The sequence below is a fragment of the Pelodiscus sinensis genome, chromosome 20 (assembly GCF_049634645.1).
Source record: "Pelodiscus sinensis isolate JC-2024 chromosome 20, ASM4963464v1, whole genome shotgun sequence".
Classification (NCBI taxonomy): Eukaryota; Metazoa; Chordata; order Testudines; family Trionychidae; genus Pelodiscus; species Pelodiscus sinensis.
The window spans coordinates 13,276,508-13,296,207 of NC_134730.1; the positions used below are offsets into that span (position 1 = coordinate 13,276,508).

General features: G+C 52.8%; 1 protein-coding gene across 1 annotated transcript in view; it reads right to left on the bottom strand.

The window, feature by feature from the left end:
* Nucleotides 1–19,700, bottom strand: part of LOC102459442 (polycystin-1-like) — a 73,547-nt gene that overhangs the window by 45,896 nt on the left and 7,951 nt on the right. Inside the window, exons 2-11 of the mRNA XM_075903721.1 lie at nucleotides 17,253–17,324; nucleotides 16,049–16,120; nucleotides 15,620–15,789; nucleotides 13,566–13,840; nucleotides 12,527–12,908; nucleotides 4,765–4,945; nucleotides 3,702–3,913; nucleotides 2,684–2,802; nucleotides 2,114–2,261; nucleotides 32–306 (exon numbers count right to left, since the gene is read on the bottom strand). Coding sequence (XP_075759836.1) covers nucleotides 32–306; nucleotides 2,114–2,261; nucleotides 2,684–2,802; nucleotides 3,702–3,913; nucleotides 4,765–4,945; nucleotides 12,527–12,908; nucleotides 13,566–13,840; nucleotides 15,620–15,789; nucleotides 16,049–16,120; nucleotides 17,253–17,324 — 1,906 coding nt within the window. The remainder of the gene's footprint in view (nucleotides 1–31; nucleotides 307–2,113; nucleotides 2,262–2,683; nucleotides 2,803–3,701; nucleotides 3,914–4,764; nucleotides 4,946–12,526; nucleotides 12,909–13,565; nucleotides 13,841–15,619; nucleotides 15,790–16,048; nucleotides 16,121–17,252; nucleotides 17,325–19,700) is intronic.

The following is a 19,700-nucleotide window of genomic DNA, read 5'->3' on the forward strand; positions in this document are numbered from 1 at the left end:
TGCAGCAGAACAACGCCCTGGAAGCACTTACATGGATGTGCCTGCTTGTGCTGCTAGGAGCGAGTAGCAGGGGGAAGTCAGCCACTGGCGAGTAGACAGGTGGGGTCCCGCTGTACCGTGGTGGGTTTGGGATGGGCAGGATGTTGGAGGTCATGTTCTCAAAGGCGTAAGAGCTGCAAGGGCTGGAGATGTTCAAGCAGCCTTCTCTCAGTGGGCACCACTGCTGCCTGCGGGGGCACCAACCCGTGGTGTTGCAGAGCAGCTGCGGGTGGCAGCAGGCAAATGGCGTGTGGAGAAGTTCGCAGCCTGGGAAGAAGAACACGTGCTGCAAGATTCTTTGAGCTTGCCAAGTCCAGAGCAAGTGCCAGCTGGGGTACGGCTTGTTGTAACCGGCATGTGCTCCCCGGGACACGTGTTCCAACAAATCACGTATACTGTCAGGGCATTTGTAAACCAGGCCACTAAATTAGTAAATTCAAGCAAGGAAGGAGAGGAAGGGACCAGGCCGCATTCTGGAGCTAGATCTGGATTTCAAACACCCCAACGTTTGATCTGGACAGAATCAGAGTTTCCTAAATTGGGAAGCAGCATGGTCTGGTGGACACCACACTTCTCTGGGAGTTCATTCTATTCCTGACTGTGCCATTGTCTAACCATGTGGCCTCTGGCAAGTCACAACCTCTCTCCGCCTTGTATTCCCCCCATCAGTATCAAAGGAATAACACCATTAGCCCACTGCTGAACAGCACTTTGTGGATTCCGAGAAGGTGTTTATGGGTGTTTATTTTTACTATAAACCAGAAACAACCAGTTCAGACTCAGCTCCACCTGCCCAGCTCCCTGCGGGACAAATGATAACACTCCCAGCCCAGCCAATGGGACACCAGAGAAAAGCTCAACATCTTACCATCCTCACTGAGGGAGCACAGCTTAATGGCAGGACACTATTAATTCTTCCCCAGCAACCTCTTGGAAATCACTGTCCCTCTGGTGGGTGCCACGCACCCTGTCACTGATCAGAGCACTGGGAACACTGGTTTTGTTTCATTTCAAACATTGTGGGCTCCAAAGGCTGACACCAATTGGAATGGTAGGCCAAGCCAATCTCAGGAATGATTGCAGGTTGGTTAGAGGGGGATGTGTGTGTCCCAGATAAGCTGTTCAACCAAAAGCACATTGACGGAGCAATGCTAACAGACCTTTTCTAGCATAGGCCTGGTCTTACTGAGCTCATAATGCACTTGGGGATACAATGAGAAGGACAGGGAAGGAGAAAGACGGGGGGGGGATGGGTGTGAAAAGAAAGAGGTTGCGATACAGAGAATGGAAAAGGAGTAGAGAGGAGAACAGACCAATGAATCAACACATATGGTCCTCAGTGAGTACAGGGTACTGGGGCAGGAAATCATCTTCCTGTCACACAAACATTTTCAAGATAAGGTTCCAAATGAGAAATTTCGAAAGCTCCCATGAACCAAAACGTCATGAAAACAATTTGAAACATTTTGAAAAACTTCCAGAATGCTTCATTTTGAGTTTGACCTTTTTTTTCTTTTTAACCCTTTTCTAGTCTGAATTTCTTTCACATTTCAAAACGTAACTTTGTATCAGCTCAAAACCCCAACTCTTCTGTTCTGAAAAAGGAAGGTTAGTCAATTTCACAACGCCCTGCCCCCTCCCCACACAATATTTTGAATTGGAAGATTTTTTAACCCTATGCGGTTTCCCAAACAGTTTTTGTTTTGATGAATCTTCATTTTTCAGTGAAAAAAAGAAACGGTTCATTGGGGAATTCTGGACCAACTCTACACATCACATAGTTGCATGAGATTTGCTTTCCCGGGTTGTTCTGTCTTTTCCACACAGCCCAGAGGGGCTGTACTAGGATGAGCTCTGGAGGGAGCGGTGGGGATAAGCAGACAGTCTCTCTCAGCATCCCGCCAAGAGTCCAACAGATCCAGAAGCTCTCAGCATAGAGACTATCAAGCAGCTATAACCCCTCCTTGACCTTTTGGAATGCCCACCAACCCACCAACACAGCCCTTTGGTCTAGGCAGATGGATCTGTCAGTATCAGTGCACTAGAGACCGAGGTCTGGACGCTGAATTCTTACCTGGGCGAACCAAATGCTGGTTGGGGTTGCAACGTGGGCGGAGGATCTGGAACCGGACCTGAACAGGCTTCTTTGTCCCTTGCACCCCGAAGTCTATGGAGACTAGAGCACCCGCGTGGCTGAACCAGAGGCCTGGAAAGAGCATCAGCTACAAGACACAAAACCAGGAACTAAACGCATGAAGGAGGGAGGTCCAGGGCGGCCCCCTGGTAGGAAATGGCAGAGGAGGAGGCAGGAGAGGTGGTAACCGAGGCACATGTGCTATTGTCATGTTCCTGTGTAGTTCAGATCAGCTTCCTAAAGATCAGCGCTTTACCCGAAGCATGGCCCCAGTTATGTGGTTTGGGAATGTGGAACCAGCTTCTCTCTAATGATTCGCATGTCCCCTGGGTCATAAACATGGAGGGAACAGCCTCTTGTGACATGGGGGTGCTTCTGGGTTGATCTGTGTTCTCTTCCCAAGGGTTTGCCCTTTCTCCAAGGCTACTCAGCATGTTACATAGACTAGAGGGACAAGAGATTTCATATAGACCCAGTTGGCATTCACACATGCCAGCCAGCTGGCTCTACCTCAATGCCGTCGGGGTTCAGGAGAGGTGGCAGCTGCTCTGTGCTGAGGTTCCTCACATCGTAGACTCCGCTGAACACCGGCACGCCCGTCAGGAACACATCTGGGCTGGGCAAAGTGGCTGCAAACACAAAGCACATAGATAGTCACCTCCTGGCTGGCAGCTCAGTCAGGCCCTGCTGCAGGCTGGCATCACGGTATGCTACTGGGAGATCCACCGGGCAGTCGGGGCCTGGACCCAGCAAACCTGTAAGCGTGCGCTCTAGCTTAACTGGGGCCTAGACCTGCCACTCCAGACAAGGTTGGTGAAATGAGGGACTGAAAGCAAAGAGCATGGGGGTGGGGAAGGCGGAGCAATAGGGTGGGCTGAGCCAACACATACATACCCATGTCTGTATTCAGAAACACCCCTGGTCCTAGCACACACCCCTCCTCAGAGTAAACTGGAATCTGCTAGGATCTGGGTCGGGCACTACAATGAGTAGTAACCTGGCAGTCAGGGGTTTGGGGTCCATTTCCCAGCTCCTCCAGAGACTCCCTGAGTGGTCACCTTGGGCACATCATTCAAGCCTCTCTGCCTCAGTTCCCCCTCTGTAGAAGAGGGATAACAGCATTTCCTCCCTCACCCCCTCTTTGTCTGTCCTGTAAGCTCTCCGGGGCAGGGGATGTCCCTTGCTAAGTATCTTCATAGCATGGGCATAATGGGGCCCTTAGGCATGACCGTAGGATAAATACATGCTAAGGACAGGGCCCCCTCACTGGGAGGACACTCAGCATCCTACAGCATCTTACCAGGGTTCAGTAAGAGCATTGGGGTCCTCCAGGGTGAAAAAGCGGCATCAAGCAATGGTTATTATACGAGCAGCCCCCCTTAGCAGTCAGCTTCTCTATAGGCTACAAGGAGATGCCTCTTTATCCCTGGTGGCAATGGGTAGGACTTGGAGATCAGTAGCAGCAGCAGCCACCAGTCGGATCAGTAAATACAGTCCCACTCCCAGGGGCCAGCAGGGGGCACGGTACCTCCAGCTCTCCTCTCGCAAAGGAACGAGGACTTTGCAGAGCACGGACGACTGCTCCAAAGCCCTCCTGGGTCGAGGAGATGCATCTGGACGCAGCTCTCCTTGCCCTCGGGCCGACTGACAGGAGCCCAGTTCTGGAACGAGCCCAGCAGGCTGCCATCGACCCAGCGCATGGAACCCATGGAGCTGAGCCCAATCCACACTGCGCCAGCGCTGCCAGGGAGAAAGACAGAATGACCCCCCTGCTCAAAGAGAAACCGCATCAGCAAGTCAACACAGAACATAAGGAGTGGCTGGGAAAGGGAGGGGGGACTTGGAACGGGGGCGGGGAGAGGAGTTAGAGCCTTTGATCTCAATCAGCAGAGGAAAAGTACCCCTCCCCCAAAACCAGCATGGAGGAAAAGGTCTTATAGGTCAGGCTGAGTGGCCACACTTGGATTTCCATCGGGGAGATCTCAAACATAGGGCCCCATCTCCTGGAGGCTCCTCAGCACGGGTGTGAACAAGCTAGCGTGTGCTGTAAGGGCCTGAGTCAAGCCCTCTTGTTTTGGGACCATCGCATCCACTTGCAGGGCTCCAAAGCCGCTGCTGGGCTCCTGGGTCCTTACACCTATCCCACAATTGCCAGCCCACCTGCCTAGCAGTTCCCTGCAGCGCATGCATAAGGTTTGATTCCTGGGGTGCTGAGGCACCTGCAGCTTCCTCCCAGGGATTTCAAGTGAAGCTGGTCTCCTCTGTGGCACACGTGTTCTGTTGCCTGCTTTGAGTGGGTCCACTCTATGCCAGGATCCACCAGTGCTTTTTAAGGGCACGAACAACATCCCGCCATGTGCTCACACAACCACACCTGCACTACCAGGGGAAAGACCATTATTGCGGCACACACTGCTGCTAGGCCCGAGGTCCATGACAGAGAGCAGCACTGCCTCTGGGCAACGGAGCTGGGGAAGACAAGGAGCATGTCTGGTTTATAGCCAGGGTGCCTGAAAAGCAACCCGCTTTGTAGTCATGACAACACCACTGTCATCAGAGCACAGACGCTGGAGTTGGAGCACGATACGCACCCAGGGAAAGTCTCCTGCAGGAAGCTCTGCACCTCCTGAGTTCGTACAATTGCCAGATCTGCACCGGGGATCCCCTGGCAGAGCCTCCTTGCAGCCTGCCAGGTCTCTTTGGCGGGGTTGAGCCAGTAGCAGTTCAGATTCTGCAAGTGGAGCCGTCCACCTTGCGGGCAAGATGACTCATCTGAAGACGAAGGACAACAGCTGAGAAGGGTCCCCGCGCTGCCAGAGCGTCTGGGCAGAGGCTGACAAGCACGCACAGAAGAAGGCAATTCATATCCCAGAGCCCAGCACTGCCAGCTCCTCCCAGACGTAGGCAGAGGAGACCAGTCTATTTGGCTGTACCAGGACTGAAGAAAGTTACCAGTGGCTTTGGTGGTGCGTTCCAAAAGGTCCTTATTCCAACAGGGCTGGTGGAGTGTGTCAGGAGGTAGTAACTAACCCATCTCCACCCCACCTCTTAGGTTTCCCCCCAGCACTACAACCTAGCACCACATCGCCGTCTGATTTAACATATGGCAAGGAGAGACCTGCACTGTGGCATGAGCCTCCTCCATTCCCAACCATGCCCCAACTGCACACATAGCACCAAGCCCTGAAGGAACGTAGTAGGAGCTCCCGTCCCTTCAACACCCTGTTAGCTCTAGTTGTCCCAGTGCTGAGAGAGAAAGACCAAGAAGAGCCAGCATTGTTAATGCCCTGGCTCTCCTTCTCTCTCAGGCTATGAGACTGCAGGCTTCTTTCAGAAGAACCATTTTTTGGAAGAGATCTGAAAATTCCAAAAGAGAGCGTCCACACACAAAAGTGCATCGAAAAAGCAATCTGCTTTTTCAAAAGATAGCGTCCATTCAGAGTGGATGCTCTCTCACATTTCAGCTGTGATTACTATGGACAGACTGGCCACCAGGGCGCATCTGCTTTTTCCTCTTTCCTCTTCTTTCGAAAGAACTCCCTCTTCCCCATCCACATACATCTTTTTCCAAAAGAGCTCTTTCAGAAAGAGGATTACCAATGCCGGGAAAACCCCCCTGTTCTTTCGATTTACTTTCAGAAGAACGCGATTGCAGTGTGGACATAAGTCAGGTTTCATCAAAAAAACCAGCCATTTTCCCGACAAAACTCTGTAGTGTAGACATACCCTCAGACTCCATAAGTAGATGGAGGCCTGGGATAAAGCTCTTCGGGTGACAAATTTACCCGCCTCGCCTCCTGGAGGGAGCAAAGGAACGGCAAACAGCATCTCCAGGGGAACTGCTCAGTGTGAGACAAGAACTGAAACCCAGAGCCTCACCTTGAGGTGCCGCCACCCAGCTGGCCCTTAGGAGAAAAGAGAAGGACCAAGGAGTAAGAGGACCTTGTTCTATAAGAAGTGAGCCTCCCTGGCACAGGAGATGGAACTTTTATGGCACACCAAATCCTGGGCTGAGGAGGAAGGAAAATTAAACAGCAGAGAGTGTTGCATGGAGTTAGCATCTTTCACCTTGAAGGATGGATCCTAAAGCACCTTACAGGTGTCAGAAACAGGAATCACTTCACTTCCCTGAAATGCAGCTACCTCTGGCTAAGACACTAGGAGTGTGTCTAGACGACAGGGTTTTTTTTCGAAAAAAGTGGCCTTTTTTCAAAAAAACTTCCCCTGCATCTAGACTGCTGCCATGTTCTTTTGAAAGTAAATTGAAAGAACATGGCAGTTTTTTCGACCACGGAAAACATCGTTTTACGAGGAATAACCTTTTTTCGAAAGTACTCTTTCAAAAGAAGGTGCTATGTAATGCAAACTGTGTTTTTTCGAAAGTACTGGTTGTTGTCTAGACGTTCTTTTTCGAAAGAGGCTTGCAGTCTAGATGTAGCCTGAGGCTTTAAATGGTTCCATACTGTCAGTATTAAGGTTCAGTACAATTCTCAGAGGGGGGGGGGCAATGGAAGCAGGGGGTAACCCAAAGGAGAAATCCTGTGTTCAGGGTTTGGAAGGAGACAGCTGCTCTTGCACGGCCTTTTCCTCCCCTTTCTTGCCCATCTGTGAAATTCTCCCACTTCCTCTGCTTTTTAACTCTTTCTGCTGGTAAGCACCCCACAACTCATCTCACATTTGCTGATTCCCCAGCCCAAAATCCAGGCTCTGCATTTTCTGTGGCCAAAGCCCTTTTGTTCCCCCATCCAGAGGACAAATTTAACCCAAGGAGAGCCAGGACATGCAGGACTGGGGTGAAATGGAAGTCGGTATTTAAAGTGCCGCAGCATAAAGGATAGGAGACGATAAGTCTGTTATTACCCCAGTGTCTGGAACCTCAGCAACGGTTGGCAGGCCTAAGCTGGCAGTCTGAGCCCTAACATCCCTCTGATGAGAACACTTACAAGATAATGAGAAAAATCCAATCCAATCCAATCCAGGAGACTGTCACAGTATCCAGCGCGGTTGCCGGAGGGCCAGTGAGTGCCCTGTCTGGCATTCCTGGGTCTCCTGGCAACAACCAAACTGCTCTTTCCAAAGGAAGCCAAAAAAATCTTATCGCCATGGCAACCCTAAACAAAGTTTGATCTGTTCCAGGCTCCCATCAACCCCCCTCGCAGGGAGAAACCTTTCCTGGCTCGCCTGGACCAGAGGAGCTGCATCCACAGCAGAGCTTTGACCGGACCTTTCTGATAGACCAACCCTTCTTGAAAAGCCTGCTACAGTTTGGGAGGCGAGGAAGAGCTTGGCTTTGGATTGCACCCCCATCCCAGTGGTTTCAGCTCCCTGACAAAAGGGGTCTGGGATGGAGGTTGACTCCGATGGTGCTGCCTGCACCTATACTACTAGGATAAAAAAATGCTCCCCCATTGACAGTCCTCCCAGGCACAGCTCCCTCCTCATTTTCAGGCAAATACAAAAGCACACTTCCACCGACAAGTTACATTTGTTCCTCCCACACCGACCTCTGCACCTTCACTCATGTTGCCTGTAGCCCTTGAAACAGTCCCTGGCCTCTGTCCAGGAAGCTGAAAGGTCCCATCACCACAGTACACAAACATCTTATCTACATTTATTAATTTCTTTCTCACTCTGCAATCCGGGCTCTCACAGAGATGTTGTGGGGAGAGAGAGAGAAAGTGACAGGCCCAAGATCACTCAGGGGAATTAGTGGCAGAGCCAGGAATTCTCTTACCCTCAGTCCACTGCTTTCACCACAAGGCTATCCTTTCTCTGGGTCAAGTGTCCTCTTTCTCTAAAGCCTGGCCCCTCAGGAAACCTCCTCTGTAGTCAGCTGTTGCCTCTTCAAGGCAGAGATGGGAAGTGAAATCCCAGCCCCATTGAAATTGATGGCATTGAGGTCACCAGGGCCAGGATTTCATCCTTTGTCTTTCCGTGCATCCTCCAGGGAAGCTTTCACTTGGCTTGGAAACATGGCACTGCCCCCCCCCCCCCCCCCACATCCCAGACAAAATAGAGTAACCATGGCACGGGCCTCACAGCAGACACCATGCAGCTCTCTTTTCCCACACATTGGCATGCGTACGGTGTGTGCCGGGTGTGCCCAGGCACACCCTAATGTCTTAGGGTTGCCAGATGTCTGGTTTTCTACCGGACAGTCTGGTTTTTTGGGGCTCTGTCTGGTAAAAAAAAAATCCAGAAAATACCAGACATGTGAAATGTCTGGTATTTTCTGGTTTTCCAACTGGGCGCCCAGAAGCCTGGTGGGGGAAGTGGCTGGGAGGTGGTGCGCGATCGGCACTGGGAGCCCTGGTTGCATGTGAGGAGGAGGGGCAGCCCGGTCCATGCTCCTGTGCGCTGGTCAAGCGCGTGGTGGAGCTGCAGCTGGACTGACTCGCGCTTCGCCTGGCCTGCCAGGTCAGTCCCACTCCCCACTGGCTGATAAGCTCCTTCCCCCCACCCCTTCCTGGCCAGCTTGTTGGTTCTCCCCCACTTCTCCTCCCGATCTTTCCCCGGCCAACCCTGCTTCCGACTGCCAGTTCTCCCCTCCTCTTCCGATCTTCCCTGGCCAGCCCCGCTGAACACAATCCCTGCCCCCACCACCAGTTCTACCTCCCCCTGGCTGGTTCCTCCTCCCAATCTTCCCTGGCCAGCCCCGCTGCACCCCCCACCAGCGCTGCTTTGGGCAGCCAGTTCTCCCCTCCTCCTCCTGAGCTCCGCCGGCCAGCCCCTCTCCCACTGGCCCTCTCCCCTTCCCTCTGATCTCCCCCAGCCAGCCCTGCTCTGCCTGACCTCCTCCCCCGACCGACCAGCTCTGCTTCCCAGCCCCCCATGAAGTGTGTCCGGTATTTTTTTTAAGACTACCTGGTAACCCTATAATGTCTAAAAAAAGTGGCTTTGCGTTTTAATTTAATCGCATGATACGCTCTTTTAGTTTTAAAGTATGGAGTGCTGTATTATGCAATAAGTGCCGAATTGCACATGTAAAAAACAAACTAAGAAGTACAATGTCCCATATTTAAGTTTGTATATTTAAGTAAAGTTTAGTTGTTAATTTAAAAAAATTTAAGTTTTAGTTTCTTTAGTTTGTTTGATGAATAAAAATAATGTCCTTTATGATCAAGTATTCAATACATGTTCACCTTTAAAAAAAATAAAAAATAAAATCCCCTCGGTGTACACCCTAATGAAATGTGCTGTGCATGCCTATGGCTACAGGGAGAGGGCAGCATCTCCCATTCACCCCATCCCTATACCCAGGGCATGGAGAATCAGCAGCCCTTGTTTTCGAGAGAAATGGTGCACCACTGTCCCCCCTTTGGGCACACGACACACACGGGACCTCTCCAGGCCTCTCTGGGGTGACAAAGGCCAGGGAGAGGGAATCCAGCCAGAGCCATGTTATGCAGCAAGTAGGTCACAGTGGCCATGACGGTACCTGGCACCCTACAGTTATAAGGCCAGGAGGTCTGTGCTTCCATTGCTAAGATGTAGGAGCACATGCAGCACTGATGTAAACCTGTGCAGCTTCCCACTGAGATAAGAGGAGCCATGTCTGCTTACGTCAGGGCTCCTCTCCATACTCCTGTCCTCTCTGTCCACTCTGGGACAGGTGACTAGATGCTCCTTTTTCTCGGCTTTCACTAACTTCCTGCCCTGCTGCCCTAGGGGCCTGGCATCTCCATCCATCATGGAGCCACAGTCACAAGAAATATAAAAGCAAACATACACGGTGTCACTTGTCTTGCAAAGCACCCAGAGCCAGAGAGCCCAGGTTACCAGAGCTTTAAGCATGTCCCACTCCAGACAAGCACATTGCAGTGTGCATGCTCCACAAGTAAATGGGAAGCCCACTGGCAAGAGGTACCAATCATCCATGCAACGGGCTTGCACCATAGTCCTGACCTATGCTGCTGGGCATGACCAAGAACCCAGAGAACGCCCAACAGCCCAGTGCCAACGGCATGGCCAGGAACCCATCACCACAGCAAGAGTCCAGTGTAGCATCTACAGCTGACTGCATGGATCTGCTCTCCCAGAGGGAAAAGTCACCACAAACCCGATGAACCAGAAAGAAGAGGGCTCAGTGCTTAAGCCTTAAGGAAGGATCAGGCAAAAAAGAGGCACTTAGAGCCAGACATTTGCCACTACTCAGCTGCAGGGAACAAACAGCTTAGAGCATTTGAAAAAGAGAGGAGGTGGATGATTACAAAGTCACCTGCCTTTGTACTAGCTGAGATTCAGATCTTATAGGCTATCAGACCTCACCCTTCAGGGCATGGTCTGATCCCCAGGTGAGGTCAGGAAGAAGTTTCCCCCAGTGCAAATTACAGCCCGGTGAGGTGCATTGTGAAGGGTTTCTCTCTTCCTTTGAAGCACGTTGTAATGGCCACTCCTGAAGAGAGAATACTGGAGTAGATGGACTATTGGCCTGCTCCAAATGAGTTGAAATGGGACATGCAGGCAATGTTCCCTCAACATTTTTCCATTCACTTGTAGAATAAATTTTGTTGTGTGCACCAAGACATGAGAAGGTGTGCACCACCTGTGGGAGCACATGTTGCCAGCTGTGGGCACTCTGCTAACCAGCTGGGCAGCATTTGAATCTCTCCTAGGTGGCCGCCCAAGCACTCAGCTTACAGGGAACACTGCATATGGACATCACCTTCTGCAATTCCACTAAGACCCTATTGTCTCATCCTGGCTGCTCATGCTGCCTCTTCGCACAGACTGTCTCCTGCAGGCTACACATGCAAGAGGGCCTCAGTCGCTCTGGTTTTGTGGAGGATGACATGGGGCTGAGATCAGAGAGGCTGAGAGGCAGCCTTCAATTATAGGAGACCACCTGGCAAAGTCAATCTGACCTCTCACCTTCCCCCTTCCATTTGCTTCAACATAAACCAACATTAAAGCTTAAACATGTCAGGTGCTGTGCTCCAGAAGCCCTTTTGGAGGTGACAAGCACAGAGTCACCACTGCGCTCAACTGCAAACCCAGCCAACTAGCCACAGAAGTGGCACAACAGAGATTCTGCACCAGTAGGGAATGACTAGGGTCGTCCTCTGGCCAACCCATCACCGGGAACCCCCTGCCCTTCTCACTCTCCACAGACAAGGCCCCACGTACCAGCAGTTCCTCTGCCCAGCAGGAGAAGCAGCAGCCAGCCCAGCTGTAAGTCTTGGCTCAGCATCACCCCTGCCACGTAGCTCCGCAGGGTACCACGGTCTCTGAGAGAAGGATCCACACAAGGCCACGGAAATGATCTGCCTGCTTAGGGTCTAATACCACGTCCATCACCGTGGCATCTGGGCTAAGGCAATACTGAGCTGCATTCTGTGTGTGTGGAGAGGGTTACCCCTTCGATGTCCCTCTGAGCCTCTTCTCCCTCCGTCTCGTGTCCTTGGAGCTCCCCGGGGGCTGCAAGCTCTCTTGCCTCATGGACTTTGCCGTCTTCTGTGCTACGTTGATAGCGTTTACAGGGCTCTACTCGGAAACTTTTTTTAAACCCTTTCTTTGTGGCTGCCCCAAGTCTCCTTGGATACACGGCTGCAGCCCTCCCTTCTCTAAAGGTCTCTGTGGAGAGAGCTTTCCTCACACAGACAGGCAGCTGCTTTTAACTGATCCTCTTCCTCTTCCCTACCCCCCCCCCCTTCTCCCTGCACAGCAACCCCTGCCGGGCTCTGGGACTGACTGAGACCAGGGAACTCCCTCAGCCTTTTCTCTCATCTCTTCAGGTTCACAGCACCCCTCTCCAAGCAGCCTCTGGCTGCCTCCTTCCCCTGCTGCTCAGAGCATAGCACCTCTCCAGGATGCACTTGGCATTTCCCCATCTCCTGAACTGACACTGACTCTCCCTCTCCAAACCGCCTTGTCTAGCCACACCCTCTCCAGATGCCCTGCCACGCCCCTTATAGATTAACCTGCCACGCCCCTGGCTGCCACACCCCCTCCGGACTCCTCTGCCACCCCGTCCTGCCTTGTACACCGCTGTCACCCCGCTCCAGACTGCCCACCCATGCCCTGTTGCCACATGCCCTCTACACCATCCTGCCACTCTTGCTGCTCTGCCATGCTTCCTGCTTCTGCATCCCCTCCAGACTTTGCTGTCCTGGCCCTGCTTTTATGCCCTTCCCAGGCTTCCCTGTCATTTGCTTGTGCTGCGGCTATCTACTCCTTTTCCAGGGTGTGGGCCAGGGGGAGAAGGGAAGGGAAGGAAGCAGGAAGGACAAGGTCACAACCTGCCATTCTTCCTCCAACACCCAGCACTGCAATGCACCATAGAAATTCCCCAGCCACTTCCCCAACTCGTGGGGAGGGGACAACACGACTGATAAACGCCTTGCAATATCTCACCTCGCATCTCCTGTCCACTTGGTGTCTTCCTCCTCCAGAGGACAGAGAGGTCAGTGCCCTGCTGGCTATGGATCCAGATGTGGACGCTTTCTCCTCTTCCCACTGCCCTGGGGCACTCTATGCCCACTGGCCCCACAGGCAGGACCACACTGACAGCAGCTCTGTGTAGCACGGACCGGCCCCCGACCTGCGCTCTGAGCACCACCACGTAGTTGCCAGGGAGGGCATACATATGTTGAGCTCTTGGGCCGCTGCTGGAGAACTGCTGCCCTCCGTCTCCAAAGTCCCAGGCATATAAGGTCTCAGGCAGCAGGGTCTCTGTGGTGAATTCAATCACCTCATGGAGACTGTAATGGGGAGGAGCAGAGAGCGAGAGACTCACCTGGCAGAGGGGAGAGAGGGAATGAGACACAGAAATACACAGGTAGTGATCTGATCTCAGGTCGCCAATGCCCCAATACGCCACGGCAGAGCTCTTTTCCATCTCTCACTCCCACAACCTCTCTGCTCCTCCCCACCCCTTCCACCACCACAGACAGGCCCTGTCTCCAACCCCTCTGTCAGGTGGGGCTCCATCCAACCCCCTAAATCCCTATCCAGAGCTCCCTCTAGCCACTTTTCCTTTTAGCCTCCCAGAGGGTGCCATAAGCCCACATCCAACTAGCACAGGCTGCAGCTGAAAACTTCTCCCAGACCCAGCTATTGCAGAGCAGCAGCCTGTCCTGACTGGCTGCAGAAGAGAAATACGTCACATTCAGGGTCTGTCTACACAACAAAAGCTGTACACAGGCGGGCTTGCTTAAGCTAGAGTGGGTATCAAAGGCAGGGAGGTCAGCACAGTTTGAGTCCAGTGTGGGTAGGACAAGCCTGGCACAGACCTTGGTACATCGTCAGCTCACAGGCCTGGGCTGCACTATCTCCACTGCTCTTGGTACCTGTGCAGGCTGGAGTCAAGCTAGCTCAGGCTGAGCAGGCCATGCAAAGCTTTAGCTAAGTATACCCTCGGACGAGACACTGTCCTAACTTGTGGTGCGGTTACCTGGACAGGGTACACGGCATGGACGACTGTTTTATTGCACACTTGGCTCTGGATTTCATTGGAGCACACTTTCCCACACTCCATGGCCACTTTGCTGCCTAGTGATCCACACAGGCAGCGGTCCTCCAAGTCCAGGCCGTAATGGGTGTGTGCCTTTTGATAGCAGAGCGCATGGCAGGAGGCCTGACTCTGCGTGCCAGGGTGGAGGTCGGAGTAGTGCAGGACCGTGTCTCTCATGGTCTCTGGGTCCTTCACACAGGAGATAAAATCATCCGCTGAAAGGAAAAGGGAGCTAGATGAACCCTTGGCTGGTCTGTCATCAGCGAACGAGTAGGGGGCTCAGTGTGGCAAAGAGCCCTGTAGATCAAGTGAAGAAAGTTGAGCCCAAATGCAAATACTGTACCCAGGCACCAACCAAAACTGCCAAGGGGAGCTAACTGCAAAGGCTTCTCTGGAAACAGATACTTGGTTTTGTACTGCTTGGAACTGTGTGTCACCATTTGCACCTGCCCAGAGTGGGGATGAATTGGTGAATTTGGCTTTAGTGGTATTTTACATCTAATATCTCCCCCTTCCTCTGGTATGTCTTGGCACAGATATAAACAACTCCATGAAGTGCCAGCAGTGATGAATCAGACCTGCTCCTTTTCTCTTTGAAACTCTAGACAGGCCGATTCCAAAACCTGGCCAACCCAAATCCTGATGAACCCAGGAAGTTAGATCTCCTGGTGTGGGGTCGGATCCTGCAATTCAGGGCCATCCCTGTTCCGAATCACCCATTCTCCTCCTTTGAAACTTCCTCCAAAAGTGGGTGGAAATTTCTCATGCTCCCTTTCACTCCAAGGGGGATTTTTCTTTTAAATTAAAGTTTCAGCAAAATCTGGTTAGCTGTTCTTTAGGTTACATCACGCTAGGTCACAGTGGCTAGGAACACCCCAAGCCCTACAGTTATAAGGCCAGGAGTCAGACTAGCCGTGGACTCGTTGCTCTCCTCGCCTCTCAGGAATACCCTACAACTACACAGGTCTTTGGCTTTGTTACTCTCTTAATTCCCTGTTTCTCTGAGGACTTTCTTTTTTACATTTGTAAACCCCCACAAAGAGCGAAACCCTAGCTCTGCTGAACTCCACAGCAAAACTCCTGTTGATGTAAGTGAAACCATGACTTCACCGTACACCTATAATAAGCCACCCTTCATCGCGCAATGCTTTGCACATGGACCTAGGCTATCTGGAGCTCTCCCAGTTCACTGAGGCCTTGGTGAAGTTTCTGCTCTAGGGAACCTGAGGTGACCTCCTGGGTCACCTGTTCTTTCTTTAACCCTGAAGCAATTTTCTGATCTGACCTCTCCTTCCTCTCACCTAGTTTCTCTATCCTATCTGGGTCCTCCTGGTCCAGCTCATCTTTTCCTACAGATTCTCTCTCATTCATCCATCCCAGTTACTCTCCTGAAGCTCTCCGATGGGTCTGAATCAGAATCCTGCATCTGCATCAGTCCTCAGGGACAGCATGCTGAACCAGGCCCTACAGCTCCGTGATTTTGCTTTGTACCAGAGTCTGGACATCTGTGCTTGGCTCTGGCAGATGAGTGGTTGCTATGGGAAGGGGCATCCTAACCTCACAAGGGGAAAACTCCTGGAGTCTTTCCAAAAACAAAACAGAGAAAAAACGTCCATAGAATTGGATGGAGGAGAGCCAGAGAGGCTTCACGCTTTGGCAGCCTGTGAGGTACCTAGCTCTTGATTTTCCCAGGTGAAGTCAGAGAGTCCAAAAATACAAAGGAGGGGCTGGACAAAGGCAGCTCCCTCACTACCACAGAGCACCAACGGGAACATTCAAACCACTGTGTTCATGAGGAATTCTTCCACCCCCTACATTCATAACACATGCCTGGGATGCTTTGCCAGGCTCACATGGGCTGGGGTGGGGGCAACAGTCGCAGAGGAGTCTGATGCTTGGAATTCCGTCACGGATCTGGGATCTTCCCTCCCCCCCAAGGCCAGCCTCTCCAGCAGGGCTCGGGGTGCCATGGCTGGGGCGGGGGGGTCACTCACCACAGGTCAGAGCTGAGAAATCTGCCTCCAGTAGCCCGATGCTGCTGGAGGCTGTTGGCTGGAAGCAATGGAACATCTCTGCATCACTCATGAGCGGGCGCTTTTCTCGCACCCAGGCCACGAGCCAGCGCAAGGAGCAGCCGCACACAAGGCTGTTAGAGACGAGCTTGCTGTGGGATGCGAGTGGAGGAAGGGGAGGACAGTGAGAAGGGAAGCTGGGCACCTCTAGACCCCTCCCTCAGTCGGTGTAGAGAGCCCCACCCCCCAAATGGAAGAAACACTCACCAAAATGTGGGGGGAAGTGTGAGGGAGGGGGTATGGGGGATACAAGGATGGGGAGAGGAGGGATAGGGACAAATACACCAAGGCAGGGAGACAGAAGGAATAGGAGCAGGTGGAGAGAGGTCTGAGAGGAGGCCCATAACCTACAGAGATTGCAGCCTGCCCAGGTGGCGGAAGGCTCCTTCCTCTATGGTGCGGATACAGTTGTAGCTCAAATCCCTGCCAAGGAAAGACCAGAGAGGAGATCCTGGTGAGGGAGGGGAGACAGCTCTGGGCCCTGATTCCTCGCCAGGAGGGAACAGCCGGGACTTCTGCTGGAAAGCTCAGGCTAGCATGCAGCATGCCACGGACTGTGCGGAGCTCAGGAGAAGCATGGCTTCTGGATACTGCAGCCCCCACAGTGGCCAGCAAGCTTGATTAGGGGTGCCACTGAGGCCGGTAGCATCAGCTTCGTGGGCCGTTGAGCATCTGGGCTGAAAACATTGCCAATGAGTCAAACCTGTTGGGCCCTTTCTTGCCGCCCAAATTGGACTGTGAAGTAAGTGACAAGCTGATGGGGAAGGGATGGGGGCTTTGGCTAAGGCAGGGGTCAGCAATAATTTTCACAGGAGGCATGGGTGGTTGGTGCAGCTGGTGTGGCGGGAGGCAGGGTCCCAGCCCCACTTATAGCCCCGCCCCCTCTCTCACCACAGGGAGGGGAAGAGATGGGAGGGGTCGAGCGGGCATCCATGCCCCAGCCTCCCTGGCTTCCGGAGCACCAAGGACAGAGGCTGCTGTGGGCTACAGCCTCCCTAGCCTCTGGAGCACTTGGGAGGGAGGAGGCCATGCAGCCTGAGCCTCTCCAGCCCCTGCAGTACAGGGACAGCGGGTGCCGGGGGCAGCAATACTACAATAGGCGTTCTGGGGGCAGAGTGTGGGCAGAGGTTTAGGCCCCGCCTAGGCTACCACACACCAATGCAGGGGGCCACGTAATAAATTTTGGTAGGTGGCCATGGGCTATCTCCATGGTGCAGGAGGGGCGGGGCTGGGGCTGAAGGTTTTGAACTAAACACAGCAAAGGGCTTTTGGCTCCTAGCCTTGTTGCTACTGCCTTGCCTGGGAGCTACCCATGGTTGCTACGGCTATTAAAGGGCTCATGGCTCCGGCCCCTGCCAGGATAGCACCACTACCAGGAGCCATTTCAATAGGATCCTGCTGCCTGAGCCGCCGCCTGGAAATTCAGTGGCACGGGCAGCAGGATATAAACAGAAAGACGCCAGATGCCGTCCATGGGCTGGATCAAAGTGTTAGGTGGGCCGGATCCAGCCTCCGGGCCGCATCTTGCCCAGTCCTGGGCTGGGGAGTGACTTACAGCACTTGGAGGCTGGGGTATGCGGCAAGGTCCTCTGCTCGGACTTCGCTCAGGTGGTTGTGGGACAGGTCTCTGTATTGAAAGCAAAGTGTTATTTGCACCCGGTGCAGGCCCTAGCACCGCTTCCTAGCAACAGGCAGCATGAAATGCTCACAGGGAAACCATGAATCACACGGCCCTCACTTAAAGGGCAGGATACTGGATGGGGAACGGGGACATTCGGGTCTCTGCTCTGCCCTGGACTTCCCATGAGGCCTGGAGTGGGTCATTCAGTTGACTGTGCCTCCATTTTCTGACTGGGGATTGAGAAACCCGCCCTGGGTTCTCCAACTGCCCCACAGAGATGAGGGGGCTGGTACATCTGCCCTGGGTTCTCCAGGACTTGGGGCCTGTATTTTAGGCAGATCCAGAAGTCAGCCCAGGAGGGAAGCCTGGGGAACGTGCTTAACTAGTCATCTTGCGTGTTTCCCCAGGAGGCTGCTGTCTGAGTGCTTCTGCCCTGTGAGCTCAGGCTCTGCCATGGCTCCTCATTGATGTGGTGGGCAGGGGCAACAAAGGGATGGGAGTTGCTCTATCACAGCTTTGCTGGATGTTTTAAATAAAGTCCACATTCCTTTGCAGCAAACATCCACTCCTACTGCTGAAGACTCTCCCCTCAGAATCCATAAGGAGAAGGTCTCGGGGGAGGGAAGCCGTGGTTACATTAGGAAGAAATTTAACTAATTAAAGCTCCTCACAGTTCTAGTCATCAAACCTCCTCTTTTGCAAGACTCTGTAAACCTCACTTTACAAGGAATAAGGGGTCTTGCAAAGAGGGTTTTTTTCTGACATTTGGTCCAATCTACACAGGGCCAAATATCAGAAAAACCTTCTCCACAAAAAGAATCGGAAGAAGATATGCAAATGCGAGCACAATTTGCATATCTTCTTCTGGTGGGGGAAAAAAAGTCAGTGTAACTGTAGCATCAGTGACTTACTGGCCCTGCAACAGGGCTCTCCATTAATGCTCTCTTGAGGGTCCCTGAAGTGGGCCCAACCTGGTTCCACTGGGCGGAGGCGGGGAACTATGCCAGCAAGTTCCTGGGCTGGTACTGGGCCATGCTGGGAGGATGCAGACTGGCAAAGTTCAGACCTGAGTCTCCAGCAGGACACAGTCCAGGGAGACAAATCCAAGCTGTTGATTTGCCCATTATAAGAAGGAGCCATTTGCGTAATCCACGTTCACCCAGGACTTTGGGGGTATTTCGGCTCTCGTGTTTTAGATTGCCCTCCCTTGTTATAAGCTTCACTGGAGGGAAATTTAATGGGAAACGCTCAGAAGCAGGGGGGGTGGGGCGGGGAAAGGAGGGAGAAGCTTACACTATAAGGTCATTCAGTGAGATGGGCCCAACTCAACTAAGTAGAGAACTCTCTGGAAGGTCCTTCTTTATGCAAGAGTATTGCTGGCCTGCCCAGCTGCCACCTGCAGGGTGACAGTAACCAGGGCTGCCCAGGCCCCAAGTCTACCGCAGCCAGCAGGGACATGAACAACCAGTTCTGTTGTCCCAGGTTACAGCTTTGGGCCTGCAAACTGTGGGTGATCAGGCCTCGTTTCCATGGCAACTGGTGGGAATGAGGAGATAAGTATTGTTTTATGGGTTTCATGCTGCCACGCTGACAGAGCCTGAGAAGCCACTGAGTCTGGAGGGCCATTGGCTGGAGCTCCTTAAGGAGGTGTACCACAGCACCGTCTCCCCTGACAGAGCCCCATGCCTTCTCCATGGCAGCCCCTGTTAAACCAGCCCCTCCCTTCCCCTCAGCCACTGGCAGAAGGACGTACTGGACTCTGGGAAGAATAAGGAATAAAGATTTGTTCCATCCTTCTGGAGCATCTGTATAGTAGGACATGTCAGTGAAGTCTCATAACCCCTCCGGGGAAGAATACGACATTCATGGAAACTGAGGCCCAGAGCATTTACGCAACTTTCCTGACAGGAGGCAGTGGCTGAGTCAAAGATAGAATCCAGCTCTCATCTCTATTGCAGTTTGGTGCTCAGACTAGGCCACACTCCCTGCTGTAACTTAAGGAGCATCCTTCTCCCAAAATTACCCTGCCTTTGATGTTCATTGGCCACCTAATAGACATGAATGAGGGCAGGATCTCTCAGGAGGGGGAACTGAGCCACCCAGACACTGACTGATTTGAGCCCGTCTGCTGAAACCCGAAATTGATCTGGAAGGCAATTTCACCGGCACTGGTGCTGACAAAACCTGTGTGCCCAACTAGCTTGCTGCAGTGGCCCTTGTCCTCCAGCAACTGGGCAATGAGAACTGTGAGCAAATCCCTCCCTGCCCTCCCGACAGGATTCCAACAGTCTCCAGCCTGAAGCTGTGGGTGCGGATCTTGCGGCTCACTTAACCTGGTATCATGGATGTGGGTGCAACGTCCCTGGGACGCTGCTGTCACTT